We start from the raw sequence: 19,654 nt of genomic DNA on the forward strand, positions 1-19,654 counted from the left end.
ATTATTATGGTACTGTCTGTCTCTAACCTTGAGTGGAGAGCCACTTGAAACATCAGGCATTTGTCCATGAAGGAAGTTTACTTACCGTCTGACTGCAACCCCCCCACACACACGTGTGCACACACAACACACACACACACGCGGGAATGAGAGAGGGAGAGTAGGAGAGGTGGAGAGGGGGATGAGAGAGAGAGAGAAGGAGAGGTGGAGAGGGGGATGAGAGAGAGAGAGAGAGAGAGAGAGAGAGAGAGAGAGAGAGAGAGAGAGAGAGAGAAAGAAGGAGAGGTGGATGAGAGGAGAGAGAGAAGGAGAGGTGGAGAGAGGGAGAGAGACCCACCTGGGTTGTAGTGTTCTGGGAGCGTCCAGACGAAGGAGAGAGAAAGACAGACATTCATTAACACGCCATGCACAGCCGCTCGTTACCACACCATCACCTTGGTTACACACATGCAGATCCACCCAGATGACATCCTTTATACCATGCGGCACTAATAGCCTTTCACACACCCCAAGTGCACACACATGCCAGGGTTGCGGTCAATTTTTCTCAACTCAGGAAGTCAATTGAAATTCAATTAATCTAAAAATACATTAATAGAATTTCATACATTAATAGAATTTCAATAGACACGTACACAGGCGCACGCGCATACGCACACACACAGTGGTCAGGGTTGATGAAAGCAGACACTCCTACCTGTGTGTTTGGAATCTGGACAATTTTATTCACCCAGAACTTACCTTCCAGCCTCCTGTACCAGAACACATACACACGCGCACACTCACACACACGCGCACACTCACACACACACATGCACACTCACACACACACATACACATGGACCCTTGCAGTAATGAATAGATCGATGGATAATGGATAATGGATAACTGGTGATAGGAAACAGCAGTAGAGGGAGAAACATGCTTTGGTCAGTACTAGTGTGTGTGTTTGTGTGAACCAAATCTCCCTTCCCTCTGTCATTTATTAACATGGTAGAAACCAAGCCCCAAGCCTCTACGGCTTACCTGCTGATCTAAATTAATTGTATATGTTTAAGCAATGTGGCAAAATTCCACTTTCAGTCCCGGTGCTAGAAATGGTGTGCCGCGCTGCATTATTGTCGAAACAATGGCAGTGGCAATATGTCGCTGGCCTCCCTTCCAACAACCCATCAGGCTAATCAACACACTACACGACACTCGCCACATATTTCATCTGCGTATCACGCACAAACATTCTACACACCAGTGTTTCCCCTAGGATCGTTTTCAGCCGCGTTGGCAAAGGTAGTGTGGGGGTTGGGTGTTCTTTGCTGGGTGGGGGTCCGGGGGCAACACTGCACACTGTAACACTAAGTTTCCATCCCAGATTTATTAACTAATGAATCAAAACGAATCAACAAGGTTTCTTATAGATTGACCCTAGTAGAGATAGTTAAATAGGGAGTAGAGTGTTAGGGGGATAAAGGCCCAGGGCAGCATATGTAACAGAGTCTCGCTTTCAGAACCCGGCAGTCTCTATGGTAACCTGTTCAGCAGAGAGAGAGGGGGTTGCGAAGGAGGGGCCTAGATCTCAGAACTAAGACACACACAAACACACACACACAGAAAGCAACAGGTTGGTAGCTGCTGAACAACATAAAACAGGCTTGGTTCTGAACGTAACTCACCACCACTGGAATCTACAGATAACTACTGGGATCTACTGATCACTACTAGGATATACTGATGACCACTGGGATCTACTGATCACCACTAGGATCGACTGATCACCACTAGGATCGACTGATCACCACTAGGATATACTGATGACCACTGGGATCTACTGATCACCACCTACAGGATCTATTGATCACCACTATGATCTACTGATCGCCACTAGGATCGACTGATCACCCCTAGGATATACTGATGACCACTGGGATCTACTGATCACCACCCATAAGATCAATTGATCACCACCGACAGGATCAATTGATCACCACTAGGATTACCACTAGGATATATTGATCACCACTAGGATCTATTGATCACCACTAGGATCTACTGATCACCACTAGGATCTACTGATCACCACCTATAGGATCTACTGATCACCACTAGGATCTACTGATCACCACTAGGATCTACTGATCACCACTAGGATCTATTGATCACCACCTATAGGATCTACTGATCACCACTAGGATATACTGATCACCACTGGGATCTACTGATCACCACCTATAGTATCTATTGATCACCACCTACAGGATCTACTGATCACCACTAGGCTCTACTGATCACCACTATGATCTATTCATCACCACTAGGATCTATTGATCACCACTAGGTTCTACTGATCACCACCTATAGGATCTATTGATCACCACCCATAGGATCAATTGATCACCACTAGGATCACCACTAGGATCTATTGATCACAACTAGGATCTACTGATCACCACTAGAATCTACTGATCACCACTAGGATCTACTGATCACCACCTATAGGATCTACTGATCACCACTAGGATCTATTGATCACCACTAGGATCTATTGATCACCACTAGGATCTACTGATCACCACTAGGATCTACTGATCACAACTAGGATCTACTGATCACCACTAGGATCTACTGATCACCACCTATAGTATCTATTGATCACCACCTACAGGATCTACTGATCACCACTAGGCTCTATTGATCCCCACTAGGATCTATTGATCACCACTAGGATCTACTGATCACAACTAGAATCTACTGATCACCACTAGGATCTACTGATCACCACAGAGTTGATCACAACTAGGGTCTACTGATCACCACAGAGTTGATCACAACTCGGATCTACTGATCACCACTATGATCTACTGATCACCACTATGATCTACTGATCACCACTAGGATCTACTGATCACCACTAGGATCTACTGATCACCACAATGTTGATCACCACTAGGATCTAGGAACAAGACAAGTTGCTTACCCAGTCAGAGAGACAAACAATACTGTATAGGAAAGGGAGAATGGATGGTGTAACAGTCATATTAGAGATACAGTGCTTTCAGAAAGTATTCACATCCCTTGACTTTTTCCACATTTTGTTGTGTTACAAAGTGGGATTAAAATGGATTTAATTCAATTTTTCTGTCAATGATCTACACAAAATACTCTGTAATGTCAAAGTGGTAGACGAACTAAAACATTTGTAAAACATTTATGAAAAATAAAACACTAGTATATCTTGATTACGTAAGTATTCAATCCCTTGAGTCAATAAATGTTACAATCACCTTTGGCAGCGATAACAGCTGAAAGTCTTTCTGGGTATTTCTCAAAGAGCTTTCCACACCTGGATTGTACAACATTTGCCCATTATTATTTTCAAAATTCTTCAAGCTCAAATTGGTTGTTGGTCATTGTTAGACAGCCATCTTCAGGTCTTGCCATAGATTTTCAAGCAGATTTAAGTCAAAACTTTAACTCGGCCACTCAGTAACATTCACTGTCTTCTTGGTAAGCAACTCCAGTGTATATTTGGCATTGTGTTTTAGATTATTGTCTTGCTGAATAGTGAATTCATCTCCCAGTATCTGGTGGAAAGTAGAACGAACCAGGTTTTCCTCTAGGATTTTGCCTGTACTTAGCTAAAAAAAATTATCCTGAAAAACGACCCAGTCCTTTATAATTATTCCAGAGTGGTGCAGTGTTCTAAGCACTAAAAAATTAAAAATACCCATAACATGACGCAGTCACCACTTTGCTTGAGAATATGGAGAGTGGTACTCAGTAAGGTGTTTGTATTGGATTTGCCCCAAACACAACACTTTGTATTCAGAACAAAAAATGTATTTCTTTGCCACATTTTTTTTTTACAGTATTACTTTAATGACTTGTTACAAAAAGGATGCATGTTTTGGAATATGTTTTTTTTTGTACATGCTTCCTTATTTTCACTCTGTCAATTAGGTTAGCATTGTTGAGTAACTACAATGTTGTCAATCCATCCTCAGTTTTCTCCAATCCCAGTCACTAAACTCTGTAACAGTTTTAAAGTCACCATTGGACTCATGGTGAAATGCCTGAGTGGTTTCCTTCCTCTCCGGCAACTGAGTTAGGAAGGAAACCTGTATCTTTGTAGTGACTGGGTGTATTAATACACCATCCATAGTGTAATTAATACTTCACCATGCTCAAAGGGATATTCAATGTTCGTTTTTTTGTTACCCATCTACTAATAGGTGCCCTTCTTTGCAAGGCATTGGAAAAACCTCCCGGGTCTTTGTGGTTTAATCTGTGTTTGAAATGCACTGAGGGACCGGTAGTTTTACAATATTATTACTAAGCCACACATCGAAGGAGTTATGGCTGATGTCCAACAATTCCATTTCCTGTCTGCCTGCTAGTTGTAGCAGTGTTGTAACCACTAACCTTTGCTTTCACAGCACTACCGGTGAAGACATTAGAATTCTACGGCGTAAAAGTGAATGCTCTGAGCCTGGTGTAGAGAAGGCCTGTGTAAAACATGTTCTTGATGTAACTGATTCCTGGTTTTTAAGTAATGGTAGTAAGAATACCTGCACCTTTAAATAGTGAGAATTGAGTTGACTGATCCTTGGAATTGAATTTAAGTTAACCAAATTTCATTCAAAATAGGCTGCCAATAGTTAACTGACTGATTTGAGAGTTTACTGCTGTTAAGAAATGTAGATAGCGTTAAAGAACTAAGAAAATAAGGGAAGGGTACTCCATGAATGAATGTGTGGACGCACACAATAACAGAATGATTGTGAATGAATGATTGTGAATGAATGATTGCATAATGATGAACTGTTTGAACAGAGCCTGGCTACCTCATTATGCTGATATGACTTCAACCACTTTCTGATCTCATTCATGGTCACAACATGGTGATGAATGACAAGATACAGTGGACAGCAGAGGATATGAAGGCACTTGAGAAACTTAAACAATTATTAACCTCTTCCCCTTGTTCAGGACTGCTGGACCACTTCAGACTATTTCATTTATTTGTGTGTGAGAAATATGGTTTTATGTCATCTGTCCTTACACAGAATCACGTTGGGAAACAAGGGCCTGTTGCATACTACTCCAAGAGACTTGGCAGTGTGGCACAAACTGCCCATCCCACTCCAGCACGGCTGCTTCATTACCAAAATATGCATCTAACGATGTCCCACGTGACACTTAAACAAAGTGTCACATAGGAAAACTTTACATGACCACATTGAGGACAGGTTGAAATTCAAAACCCCTGATTGGGACCCTTTATCCGGGATTGAAACTCTCAACAGTTTTCCATTGGCTCATCTATGGCCTAGTAATCCTTCATTTTGTACTACTTCTCATTGCTTGTGTTAAGAAATTTTGTGGCAAAACGGTTGAGGCTGTACTCACTATGCCATTACTTACCACAGAAGATGAGGCCTTACTCCCCAGACTTGTTTCCCATGCCTGATTACATATCCGATGAGAACGATGCTAATCACGAGCATCGTAATGACAATGTCGAGCTGATGGCGCACCTGGTGCTTGACGAGGGTCGACACAGTGAGTCCATGCAACTTATTATGTGACTTGTTAAGCACATTTACTTACAAATTGCATTTTACTCCTGAACTTATTTAGGTCTGTCATAACAAAGGGGTTGAATACTTAATGACTTAAGACATTTGAATGTTTTATTTTATTAATTTGTCAAATTTAGAAAAACATAATTCCACTTTGGCGTTATGGGCCATCGTGTGTAGGCCAGTGATAAAACAATCTCAATTGAATCACATTTAAATTCAGGCTGTAACAAAACAAAATGTGAAAAAAGTCAAGGGGTGTGAATACTTTCTGAAGGCACTGTATGGGTGTTTGTACACGACATGACCAAAAGTACAGGGCCTTGCGAAAGTATTCGGCCCCCTTGAACTTTGCGACCTTTTGCCACATTTCAGGCTTCAAACATAAAGATATAAAACTGTATTTTTTTGTGAAGAATCAACAACAAGTGGGACACAATCATGAAGTGGAACGACATTTATTGGATATTTAAAACTTTTTTAACAAATCAAAAACTGAAAAATCGGGCGTGCAAAATTATTCAGCCCCTTTACTTTCAGTGCAGCAAACTCTCTCCAGAAGTTCAGTGAGGATCTCTGAATGATCCAATGTTGACCTAAATGACTAATGATGATAAATACAATCCACCAGTGTGTAATCAAGTCTCCGTATAAATGCACCTGCACTGTGATAGTCTCAGAGGTCCGTTAAAAGCGCAGAGAGCATCATGAAGAACAAGGAACACACCAGGCAGGTCCGAGATACTGTTGTGAAGAAGTTTAAAGCTGGATTTGGATACAAAAATATTTCCCAAGCTTTAAACATCCCAAGGAGCACTGTGCAAGCGATAATATTGAAATGGAAGGAGTATCAGACCACTGCAAATCTACCAAGACCTGGCCGTCCCTCTAAACTTTCAGCTCATACAAGGAGAAGACTGATCAGAGATGCAGCCAAGAGGCCTATGATCACTCTGGATGAACTGCAGAGATCTACAGCTGAGGTGGGAGACTCTGTCCATAGGACAACAATCAGTCGTATATTGCACAAATCTGGCCTTTATGGAAGAGTGGCAAGAAGAAAGCCATTTCTTAAAGATATCCATAAAAAGTGTTGTTTAAAGTTTGCCACAAGCCACCTGGGAGACACACCAAACATGTGGAAGAAGGTGCTCTGGTCAGATGAAACCAAAATTGAACTTTTTGGCAACAATGCAAAACGTTATGTTTGGCGTAAAAGCAACACAGCTGAACACACCATCCCCACTGTCAAACATGGTGGTGGCAGCATCATGGTTTGGGCCTGCTTTTCTTCAGCAGGGACAGGAAAGATGGTTAAAACTGATGGGAAGATGGATGGAGCCAAATACAGGACCATTCTGGAAGAAAACCTGATGGAGTCTGCAAAAGACCTGAGACTGGGACGGAGATTTGTCTTCCAACAAGACAATGATCCAAAACATAAAGCAAAATCTACAATGGAATGGTTCAAAAATAAACATATCCAGGTGTTAGAATGGCCAAGTCAAAGTCCAGACCTGAATCCAATTGAGAATCTGAGGAAAGAACTGAAAACTGCTGTTCACAAATGCTCTCCATCCAACCTCACTGAGCTCGAGCTGTTTTGCAAGGAGGAATGGAAAAAAATGTCAGTCTCTCGATGTGCAAAACTGATAGAGACATACCCCAAGCGACTTACAGCTAGCTGCAAGTCAAAGTATACAAAGTATTAACTTAAGGGGGCTGAATAATTTTGCACGCCCAATTTTTCAGTTTTTGATTTGTTAAAAAAGTTTGAAATATCCAATAAATGTCGTTCCACTTCAAGATTGTGTCCCACTTGTTGTTGATTCTTCACAAAAAAAATACAGTTTTATATCTTTATGTTTGAAGCCTGAAATGTGGCAAAAGGTCGCAAAGTTCAAGGGGGCCGAATACTTTCGCAAGGCACTGTATGTGGACACCTGCTCATCGAACATCTCATTCCAAAATCTTGGTTATTAATATGGAGTTGGTCCCCCCTTTGCTGCTATAACATCCTCCACTGTCCTGGGAAGGCTTTCCACTAGATGTTGGAAAATTGCTGTGGGGATTTGCTTCCATTCCGCCACAAGAGCACTAATGAGGTCGGGCACTGATGTTGGGCGATTAGGCCTGTCTCGCAGTCGGCGTTCCAATTCATCCTAAAGGTGTTCGATGGGGTTGAGGTCAGGGCTCTGTGTAGGCCTGTCATCTTCTTCCACACCGATGTCCGACAAACCATTTCTGTTTGGAACTCGCTTTGTGCATTGTGGCAGGGGTTAGAGCGTTGGACTAGTAACCGGAAGGTTGCAAGTTCAAACCCCTGAGCTGACAAGGTACAAATCTGTCGTTCTGCCCCTGAACAGGCAGTTAACCCACTGTTCCTAGACCGTCATTGAAAATAAGAATTTGTTCTTAAATGACTTGCCTAGTTAAATAAAAGTTAAATAAAATTGTCAGGCTGAAACAGGAAAGGGCCTTCCCCAAACTGTTATCACAAAGTTGGAAGCAAAGATTAGTCTAGAGTGTCATTGTATCCTGTAGCGTTAAGATTTCCCTTTACTGGAACTAAGGGGCCTAGCCCTAACCATGAAAAACAGCCCCAGACCATTATTCCTCCTCCACCAAACTTTACAGTTGGCACTATGCATTGGGCAGGTAGCGTTCTCCTGGCATCTGCAAAACCCAGATTCCTCTGTTGGACTGACAGATGGTGAAGTGTGATTCATCACTCCAGAGAACGCGTTTCTACTGCTCCAATGGCAACGAGTCCAATGGCGACAAGCTTTACACCACTCCAGCCGATGCTTGGCATTGTGCAGGGTGATCTTTGGCTTGCTCGGCCATGAAATGGCTCCCGAAAAACCGTACTTGTGCTGACGTTGCTTCCAGAGGCAGTTTGGAACTCGGTAGTGAGAGTTGGCCTACAACTTCGCGGCTGAGTCGTTTTTGCTCCTAGACATTTCTACTTCACAATAAAATGGCTTTCAGTTGAACGGGGCAGCTTTAGCAGTGAGCAACTGACTTGTTGGAAAGGTGGGCATCCTATGACAGTACCACGTTGAAAGTCACTGAACTCTTCAGTAAGGCCATTCTACTGCCAATATTTGTCTATGGAGATTGCATTGCTGTATGCACAATTTGATATACCTGTTAGCAACGGGTGGGGCTGCATACACTCATTTGAAGGGGTGCCCACATACTTTTGTATATATAGTGTATGTGTGCGAGATGACATCACAATGTTACAAGGTAGGGTTTGGGTAAGGCCTTACCTTCGCTGCAGTCGTTGCCTTTGTAGCCGGTGTCGGTACAGTCGCAGACGGCCCTCATCTCGACAACAGAACACACCCCTCCGTTCTGACACTCGTGGGCCGGCCCACACCCGTCTCCCACGGTAACACCCTCCGATCCTTCCAGAACGGCCACCGATCCGTTGACGGTGACCCCAGCGAGCCAGCCAGCAAAAGAGGCGTGGTCTCTTACACCAGGGGAAGTGAGGCGGAGCGGAGAGGCATGGAGCTCTGGGGAAACCCCGCCCATAAACGTGTGGCTAAAAACGGTCATGTCTTTCCGTTTGCTCTTCACCTCCGCCCATCCCTCCATCTTTCCATCCACCTCAAGGCTTGTGTTCCTCCAGTCCCGTTTCACACGCACGGCATGCCAGTGGCCGTCGCTCACGGCAACCCCGGAACTCACCTCGGCTGGCTCGGCACAGAAGATGGAGAATCGTAGGCGGAGTTTTCCGTGTAGCAACAAGAGTTCCAAGAAGTCGCAGAATCCTTCGTCGTCAAGGTAAAGCAGCAGCCCGTCCGCGCTGTGAGTTCTAACGCTGAACGACAGAATGCTCTCGCAGCACGCGTTCCACACCGGGAACCGCCCCCACTGTCCCGAAACCCCCCCAAACTCTAGCACCTCCCCTCTGGATCCCCCAAGGCTACAGAGGCACAGCCAGACACATAGCAGGGGGGCCGCGGCCCCCACACACACCGCCATCACACACACGCGCACACACATACACACACCACACACACACACACGCAGGCTAGAGCTGGGCAGCACAACCTACTCTACAGCTCATGGTGCGAACACCATTCCTAGCACCCTACAGTCTTCTCAGAGCTGTTCCTAGCACCCTACAGTCTTCTTAGAGCCCTTCCTATCACCCTAAGGTCTACTTAGAGACCTTCCTAGCACCCTACAGTCTTCTTAGAGCCGTTCCTAGCACCCTACAGTCTTCTTGGGGGCCTTCGTAGCAACCTACAGTCTTCTTGGGGGCCTTCCTAGCACCCTACACCCTCCATAGAGGGTTCCTCTGACTGCCAGTCACGTGGTGCTAGAGCTCTGTGTTTCTAGTTCTAGTCTATCTGCTAGTCTGTGTCTCCTCCTTCCTCATCCCTCGTCTTCCTTCAATGGTGTGTGTGTGTGTGTTAGAGAAATAACGGGTGCAGCGTGGGATCCATATCGGTGCCTTCGTTAGTTCCTGTTCCCCTCAGAGAGAGAGAATACACCGCCACACACCGTCAGCAGACGGAGCCTCTCCCCCGAGGTTCTCTCTCTCTCAGCAGGGTCGTGGGTTCAGCGCTGTGAATGTATGTCCCTCACAGCCGTGTCATCACTCTTTTCTTTCCAGTGACCTACAGAGGGAAGGGACAGCATTATCAGCCTGGGTCAGATACACTGCACGTGCACACACGCACGCACACAAACACACGAGCACACACACACAGTCTTCCCAGACAGTCTCATACCACCCACTACCACCTTGTAATATACCAGTGGGTCTTTTCAGGAATAAGTTAGTTACAGAATATCCAGATGCATGTCATGTGCTGTGTATAATATTTATTATTGTCAGTCAAGTAAAACTGGGAATCATTTCAGTTCTACTTATTGCATTTCTATCTACAAACGTTTTGAACGTTTTACAACACTGAAAACAAACACCTCCAAAAGGCTAAATATTTTAACACTCCAATATGAACACTTCGTGCCTCAGCAAGTGCTTTGGAAGCGCAACAAATAAGTTTATCGTGCGATGCGGAGGATGACTCAAATGCGCCTCATTTATCGAATGAACCCCCTTTTCACACCATAGGAAAAGGCAGTTTACACACGCTCGCCTCTCCTGCGCCTGACCATGAACTACGTTAACGTGGTTGAGATTAGGGTTCCAAATCACAGTATTGATAGACTTGGTAAAATGAGAGCGATTTAAATATCGATTGTCGATCTGCGGCCATTCTTCTCCCTCTTCTAAAAAACGGTATCAATGTGTGTGTGTGCGTGTGCTATTCATCTCCTCATCTCCTGTGAGCTCGAGCTCCCCGTTACACCGGGTATCCATCTACCCCACCTGCGCGTGAGAATCAATATACTGAAAACACAGCCCGGAGACAAATGCCTTATTAGGCTATTACAATTAAATAGGTAGGCTATATATAGCCTAAAGCAAAGCTCTAGTATAATGCACACACCGAGATAAAAATGTCCCATCCTACCTTACACACACATCTTCTGGTCGTTTTTACTGTGGCTACTCATCGATTTTCTCAATTTCATCTGATAACAATCACCACGTTGTGAGAGGACATGACAGCAACCAAACCTTTCATTGGAAAATACCCGTTTGATAGCCCTACCGAAATCAGAACAATCGCAGCCACTTCTCGATCAAACAGCCCGGTGGTAGCAAACGCATCTCTCTCTCACTCACTCACTCGCTCTCTCTCTCTCTTTACCCAGGAGGAGAAGGTGCAGTCTGCTGCTCCGTGCGTCACGTGGCTAATGGAGGGTGAGAAAAGGAGGAGAGGATGGGCGGGGCCGCTCTGCTGCGGCACCTTGGACAGCGCGCTCACTGTCTGAAACACGATTAACGGAGAGGACCGAATACGGCGGGAACATCCGAGTCATTACCCTTCGCTATGATAATGACTGTCGGTGTGATGATAAAATAATTGCAAATATTCCAAGGTGATAAATGGTTAATCATGAATTAATCATTGATTATTACAGCGAGAAGTCTGAATCGGGAGAACATCCATGGTTCGAGATGGAAAACAGTGGGAGAAAAACGACAACCGCGTTTCTACATCACGCTCCAGCAGCGATCCCCCCTCTGCTTCTGCCATCAATTATCTCTCTCGCTTCTTTCTCTCCCAATCTTAAACTTGATCTCCATATGGACACCGTGAGAGGTGTGTATTTCCTGGACTGTGCATCTGTTCCAGAGAGGGAATCCCCAGCTGAATCCTGTCCGTCAGAACGGTCTCTCTGGGTACCATACCACATCTGCTGCCACTCTCTGGAGCAGCAAGATCTCAAAGTTCCCCTTAGAAATTCGACATATGGATGAACGTCAATAGTTGACGCATAAATTCCCGCCGTGGTTACAGGGTTGAAATACAAACAACTCAAAGGTTAACAGTTTAGGGATTAATTTCGAGTGGTTAAGGTGATGGCTGTGGTTTGGGGAACGCTTAAAACAAAAATAATTAAAAGCAAGACTAATTTTCTCACAGCTTGGTGGTCTAAACAGCCGTTCTGACTCTGAACAGCAGTTTGTTTTAGATCCTACATCGACCTGATCACTAGGAAGTCTATTTCTAGTGATCAGGCTGCTCTGGAGCCTGCTGCTGCATGCACAGCTGCACACACACATTGAATTGTGTTCCTATTGATGCTGTATTCACGCCATTGCCCTGCGGCCATTTTGATATGAGAATTCCTGGTGAACTAGTGGGCCAGGAAGTGGAAAGGCTGTTTTGACGGGTAATGAAATGTCTATGTGGCCACAGCCTTTTATAGACTCCCGATATTGTCTACCTCTCTTCCCCCTCTCTCCCTGGCGCTCCCTCCTTCCATTCCTCCGCCCCTCTTCCTCTCCCTACTCCCCACTTCCTCTCCCCCTCTGTCCCTGGCACACCCTCCTTCCATTCCTCTGCCCCTCTTCCTCTCCCTCCCTCCTTCTCTCTGACAGGCTGACAGTGAGAAGTAACCCCTGACTCTATGCCCACTCAGCAGAGAGAAGGTCAGGACACACTGTTCGTGTATGTGTTATTGTGTGTGTGTGTGTGTGTGTGTGTGTGTGTGTGTGTGTGTGTGTGTGTGTGTGTGTGTGTGTGTGTGTGTGTGTGTGTGTGTGTGTGTGTGTGTGTGTGTGTGTGTGTGTGTGTGTGTGTGTGTGTCTATGTGCATATGTGTTTATGTGAACTGCCGGCTGAGAGAAAATACTGCCAAAAATAAAACTTCAGTTGTCAGCATACAGAATGTGTGTCTGTGTGTTTGAGTGTGTGTCTGTGTGAGGGTGTGAATCTGTGTGTGTTAGAGTGTGTGTCTGTTGTCTGTGTATCTGTGTGTGTTAGGGTGAGTGTCTGTGTGTTACAGTGAGTGTCTGTGTGTTAGAGTGAGTAATCTGTGTGTGTTACAGTGAATGTCTCTGTGTGTTACAGGGACTGTGTGTGTGTGCTACAGTGAGTGTCTATGTGTGTTACAGTGAGTAATCTGTGTGTGTTACAATGAGTGTCTGTGTGTGTTACAGGGAGTGTCTGTGTGTGTTACAATGAGTGTCTGTGTGTGTTACAATGAGTGTCTGTGTGTGTTACAATGAGTGTCTGTGTGTGTTACAATGAGTGTGTGTGTGTGTTACAATGAGTGTGTGTGTGTGTGAATGCCTGGTGTTTAGCAGTGCTCTGGTCTATATGGGTCAGACAGACACTCCCACTCTCAAAGACTCAATGGGTCACAGAGGGATGGGGAGAGAGAGAGAGAGAGAGAGAGAGAGAGGTGTGTGTGTGTGGTAGAGGTCATCCTTCTTCTACCTAACTCATTTATAATGATAATATGGCCCTGACATTAGAGAATGATTGCAAGTTCTAGGAGCAAATAACATTAAACACACACACACACACACACACACACACACACACACACACACACACACACACACACACACACACACACACACACACACACACACACACACACACACAGCTATATATCTATTGTTCATTACAACCTTCTACAGACATTACTATTGATCACCTGACCAACAGATGGAGACTGACAGCAGAGCAGATTGACTTGTGTGTGTGTCGGTGTGTTCTAATGGAAAGGCTACAGATTGATAGTTATAGTTCCTCAGGCCACTGAGCCACCTACAGGTATATATTCAGAACCAGTCCAAAGTTTGGACACACCTACTCATTTAAGGGCTTTTCTTTATTTTTACTATTTTCTACATTGTAGAATAATAGTGAAGACATCACAACTATGAAATAACACATGGAATCATGTAGTAACCAAAAAAGTGTTAAACAAATGAAAATATGTTTTATATTTGGGATTCTTCAAATAGCCACCCTAATATGGAGTCATATTTCCTCTACCAGTTCAATAATATGCACACTTCAGCAAGAAGGGGAAGTGAATGAGTGCACACTCCAGGGAGAAGGGGAAGTGAATGAGTGCACACTTCAGGGAGAAGGAGAAGTGAATGAGTGCACACTTCAGGGAGAAGGAGAAGTGAATGAGTGCACACTTCAGGGAGAAGGAGAAGTGAATGAGTGCTCACTTCAGGGAGAAGGGGAAGTGAATGAGTGCACACTTCAGGGAGAAGGAGAAGTGAATGAGTGCACACTTCAGGGAGAAGGGGAAGTGAATGAGGGCACAATTCAGCGAGAAGGATAAGCGAATGAGTGCACACTCCAGGGAGAAGTGGAAGTGAATGAGTGGACACTCCAGGGAGAAGGGGAAGTGAATGAGTGCACACTCCAGCGAGAAGGGGAAGTGAATGAGTGCACACTCCAGGGAGAAGGGGAAGTGAATGAGTGCACACTCCAGCGAGAAGGGGAAGTGAATGAGTGCACACTCCAGCGAGAAGGGGAAGTGAATGAGTGCACACTCCAGCGAGAAGGGGAAGTGAATGAGTGCACACTCCAGGGAGAAGGGCTGTCTGGGCCAAAGAGAAGTGTATATCTACAAGAAGTGCCCTATTTTGCTGTGTGTGTGTGTGTGTGTGTAGGCTGATGAGTTGATGATACTATCACAGAGACGTAGCAGATCAAAGCGCTACCATGGTGACGCCAGCAGCACTCTGTTTAGCTACTCATTTAATTATCTTTATCTGTTCCGAACAAAGTGGCTGAAAGCACACTCTCTCTCTCTCTCTCTCTCTTTCTCTCTCTCTCTCTCTCTCTCACACACACACACACACACACACCTGTATCTTTATCTGTTCAAGGGTTAGGTAGTGGGCGTGTTGAAAGGAGAGGGTGTGTCAAAAGGATAGGTAGTGGGCGTGTTGAAAGGAGAGGGTGTGTCAAAAGGATAGGTAGTGGGCGTGTTGAAAGGAGAGGGTGTGTCAAAAGGATAGGTCGTGGGCGTGTCAAAAGGATAGGTAGTGGGCGTGTCAAAAGGATAGGGAGTGGGCGTGTCAAAAGGATAGGTAGTGGGCGTGTCAAAGGATAGGTAGTGGGCGTGTCAAAATTATAGGTAGTGGGCGTGTTGAAAGGAGAGGGTGTGTCAAAAGGATAGGTAGTGGGCGTGTTGAAAGGAGAGGGTGTGTCAAAAGGATAGGTAGTGGGCGTGTTGAAAGGAGTGAGGTGTGTCCTCTGCTATAGGGTATGTCCTCTGCTATAGGGTATGTCCTCTGCTATAGGGTGTGTCCTCTGCTATAGGGTATGTCCTCTGCTATAGGGTATGTCCTCTGCTATAGGGTATGTCCTCTGCTATAGGGTATGTCCTCTGCTATAGGGTATGTCCTCTGCTATAGGGTATGTCCTCTGCTATAGGGTATGTCCTCTGCTATAGGGTATGTCCTCTGCTATAGGGTATGTCCTCTGCTATAGGGTAGACAGTTTCGACTGAGCTGTGCTTTTTCCTCTATTTCTTACCATGTATCTATTCTACATTGAGCTACCATACCGCAAGACTTCGGATCTCTGTTTTTAAGCCAGAGGAAGAGTCATATTTCACTGTTAGTTTTTTCACTAATAATTGTACCTTTTCAGTTATAAAATTGACGATAACATGTTTTATTTAAAGTACTGATGATGCGTGTACTGTTTCTTCATGCGTCGTATGCGTGTGCCTACTGTGACTGTCACCCTGACACAAGGTAGCTACTTCCCATGCCGTTGCTGGACAGTAGTGCTTGTCAAGCAGGAGCTAAGGCCACTGTGTCCTGGTGCTGTTCACATTCCTGCCCTCCCCATTGAGTAGACTGTATGTGCATGTATAAAGGTGACATCTAGATGGTTATCAATAGTAGTTATTTCTTGTGTAGATCGCTATCCTATTTGAGGTAAAATCATGGGAAGGAAAAGAATAGTCCGCGTTTGATTACCGCCGGTGACTATGACAGCGAATAGGAAGCTTCCTACTGGGCATCACGATCAGGTCACCACGCATGTCCATACAACACCAGTGCACTGGTCACCGCTTATTGACTCGTCATGCAGCCCAATCAGCCACGCAAAAGAGGTCTTGAGTGCCAACAAATCTGCCCAATTAGCTGATTCGCTTTCATACACCCACTCCTCTCGACGCAGCCACTCGCCCATACTCCTATCGCCATATTGGCCTGCAGCGATCCATATTTGGAAATAGGCAGGGTTTATGACTTTGTGGCTGTGGTAACTAGTGACACTCACAGCCTTCTTTATTATTTTCCACAGACCATTGTGATAGTCTCGCTGCCTACCTCTGAGTCCCTCCTCCTCTCTCCATCTGTCTCCAATCTATGTTACTCGTTCTCGTCCCATCGCCAGGTTGCTAGGTAACTGTGGTCCTTTGATCTAAAAGAGCAGGATGACAGGCACACATAATTGTGATGAAACACACACACACACACACACACACACACACACACACACACACACACACACACACACACACACACACACACACACACACACACATAACCTTCACATACCTTCATTCAAATTGCACCGTTGACACAAAACGGTGAACACGAGGGAGGGGAAGAGAGAGGAGAGAAGGAGGGGGTACGGGAGAGAAGTAGAGGAAGAAAAAGATGGGTGGTTGGGAGATTGATGCAGCACTTTTTCCATATTGATACAGATTGCCCAGGGCCTGTATCCACAAAGCGTCTCCGAGTAGAAAATTGGTCATCAGTGCTGAGAATAGAGACGTTTTACTCCTACTCTTAAGGGTAAAAATAAAAGCTATGCATGAAGCCTCTTTAGTCATAGTCGACAGATATTTAGGAGACCTCACGAGCTGTCCTAACCCTTTAAAGAGTTACCAGCAGGTATCTTGATAACAGAAAAATGCAGTGAGTCAGTGGTTCCTGTGCCACATGAAATTGCATGCCAACATATTAGGAGATAATTAAGAACCTGTCAGGCAACATTATATCAATTGTTTTACCATTGCAACATTTGATGTAGTCACATCCACCGTGGTTGCCTGCTATAGTGTTCGTAGCTGGCTATGCCTCATTGCGATTGGTTATTCCCCATCATTTACAACAATGTCCATGAGCATCTTAACTATCTTTCCTTTGCGGTACCTCAAACTGTCGTGATTACCAGCTGAGAAACTTTCATGAATTGATTTTTACTCCTGGCTCAGAGTTTGTCTGGGCAGTGTCTTAACATCATCCTAAAACCTACTCTGAGCTGGGAGATTTTGTTGTTGTCTTTTACCAGTTCTTCTCAGGATTCCTAGGACTTTTCCTGAGATGCTACATGGATATGGGCTCAGGTCTCCTCTGCCATCTGGTGGACCAGGCATCCCATTGCTCTTCACATTATATTCATGTTTTAGGGGAATCTGTACTGAACAAAAATATAAAACACAACATGTAAAGTGTTGGTCCCATGTTTCATGAGATTAAATAAAAGTTGCCAGAAATGTTCCATACGCACAAAACGTTTATTTCTCTCAAATTCTTTTGAAATTGTTGCATGTTGCGTTTATATTTTTGTTCAGTACATTTGGTGTTGTTCCGGGATGGGATGGGTTAGACTACTTGATTTAAATCCTTACATAATCTACATGTTATGATTATATTAAATTCATATTAAATGGGGCTCCCAAGTGGTGCAGCCGTAGAAGGCACTGCATCTCAGTGCTAGAGGCATCACTACAGACCCTGGTTCGATTCCAGGCTGTATCACAACTGGCCGTGATTGGGAGTCCCATAGTGCGGCGCACAATTGGCCCAGATTCGTCCGGGTTAGGGTTTGGCCAAAGTAGACCGTCATTGTAAATAAGAACAAATTCTTAACTGATTTCCTAGTTAAATAAAGGTCAAATCATTTTTAAATAATATTTATTTATTTATTTGTTTTTATTTATTTAACCAGGTAGGCAAGTTGAGAACAAGTTCTCATTTACAATTGTGAACTGGCCAAGATAAAGCAAAGCAGTTCGACACATACAACAACACAAAGTTACACATGGAGTAAAACAAACATACAGTCAATGATAGAGTAGAAAAATAAATTTTTATACAATGTGAGCAAATGAGGTGAGATAGGTAAAGGCAAAAAAAGGCCATGGTGGCGAAGTAAATACAATATAGCAAGTAAAACACTGGAATGGTAGATTTGCAGTGGAAGAATGTGCAAAGTAGAGATAGAAATAATGGGTTGCAAAGGAGCAAAATAAATAAATAAATAAATACAGTAGGGGAGGAGGTAGCTGTTTGGGATAAATTATAGATGGGCTATGTACAGGTGCAGTAATCTGTGAGCTGCTCTGACCGCTGGTACTTAAAGCTAGTGAGGGAGATAAATGTTTCCAGTTTCAGAGATTTTTGTAGTTCGTTCCAGTCATTGGCAGCAGAGAACTGGAAGGAGAGGCGGCCAAAGGAAGAATTGGTTTTGGGGGTGACCAGAGAGATATACCTGCTGGAGCGCGTGCTACAGGTGGGTGCTGTTACGGTGACCAGCGAGCTGAGATAAGGGGGGACTTTACCTAGCAGGGTCTTGTAGATGACCTGGAGCCAGTGGGTTTGGCGACGAGTATGATAACAAAATGCATTATGGGTGGTCCTTTAAACAGTATACAGTGCATTCGGAAAGTATTTAGACCCCTTGACTTTTTCCACATTTTGTTACGTTACAGCCTGATTCTAAAATAGTTTTTTCCCCCTCATCAATCTACACACGATACCCCGTAATGACAAAGCAAAAACAGGTTTTTAGAAATGTTTGTAAATATGTATATATTAAAAAAAAACTGAAATATCACAACTTGACTGGTACGGTATATAATAGTTTTTTCCCCTCATCAATCTACACACAACACCCCATAATGACAATGAAAAAAACAGGTTTTTATAAAAACAAAAATGAAATATCACATTTACATAAGTATTCAGACCATTTACTCAGTACTTTGTTGAAGCACCTTTGGCAACAATTACAGCCTCAAATCTTCTTGGGTATGATGCTACAAGCTTGGCACACCTGTATTTGGGGATTTTCTCCTTATTCTTCTCAGCAGATCCTATCAAGCTCTGTCAGGTTGGATGGGGAGTGTTGCTGCACAGCTATTTTCAGGTCTCTCCAGAAATGTTCAATTGGGTTCAAGTTCAGGCTCTGGCTGGGCCACTCAAGGACAATCAGAGACTTGTCCGGAAGCCACTCCTTGGCTGTGTGATTAGGGTCATTGTTCTGTTGGAAAGTGAACCTTTGTCCCAGTCTGAGGTCCTGGGCGCGCTGGAGCAGGTTTTCATCAAGGATCTATCTGTACTTTGCCCGTTCATCTTTCGCTAGATCCTGACTAGTCTCCCAGTCCCTGAACAACATCCCCACAGCATGATGCTGCTACCACCATGCTTCACCGTAGGGATGGTGCCAGGTTTCCTCCAGATGTGAAGCTTGGCATTCAGGCCAAATAGTTCAATCTTGGTTTCATCAGACCAGAGAATCGTGTTTCTCATGGTCTGTGTCTTTAGGTGCCTTTTGGCAAACTCCAAGCGGGCTGTCATGTGTCTTTTATTGAGGAGTGGCTTCTGTCGGGCCACCCTACCATAAAGGTCTGATTGGTGGATTGCTGCAGAGATGGTTGTCCTTCTGGAAGGTTCTCCCATCACCACAGAGGAA

At 44.4% G+C, this 19,654-nt stretch overlaps 1 protein-coding gene across 16 annotated transcripts in view; it reads right to left on the bottom strand.

The window, feature by feature from the left end:
• Positions 1-11,362, bottom strand: part of LOC110492836 (neurexin-1a) — an 80,019-nt gene extending 68,657 nt beyond the window's left edge. For 12 of the 16 annotated variants that reach the window (XM_090201912.1, XM_090201911.1, XM_090201909.1 and 9 more), the window contains exons 1-3: positions 11,078-11,310; positions 8,852-10,213; positions 338-352 (exon numbers count right to left, since the gene is read on the bottom strand). In XM_090201912.1, coding sequence (XP_090058038.1) covers positions 338-352; positions 8,852-9,593 — 757 coding nt within the window. In that variant the 5' untranslated portion in view covers positions 9,594-10,213; positions 11,078-11,310. Of the gene's footprint in view, positions 1-337; positions 353-8,851; positions 10,214-11,077 lie in introns of all 16 variants that reach the window. The other 4 variants (XM_090201913.1, XM_036946190.2, XM_090201915.1 and 1 more) reach the window with 1 other exon arrangement.
• Positions 11,363-19,654: the final 8,292 nt, after the last annotated feature.

The sequence above is a fragment of the Oncorhynchus mykiss genome, chromosome 16 (genome assembly GCF_057628025.1).
Source record: "Oncorhynchus mykiss isolate SJ-2025 chromosome 16, ASM5762802v1, whole genome shotgun sequence".
Lineage (NCBI taxonomy): Eukaryota > Metazoa > Chordata > Actinopteri > Salmoniformes > Salmonidae > Oncorhynchus > Oncorhynchus mykiss.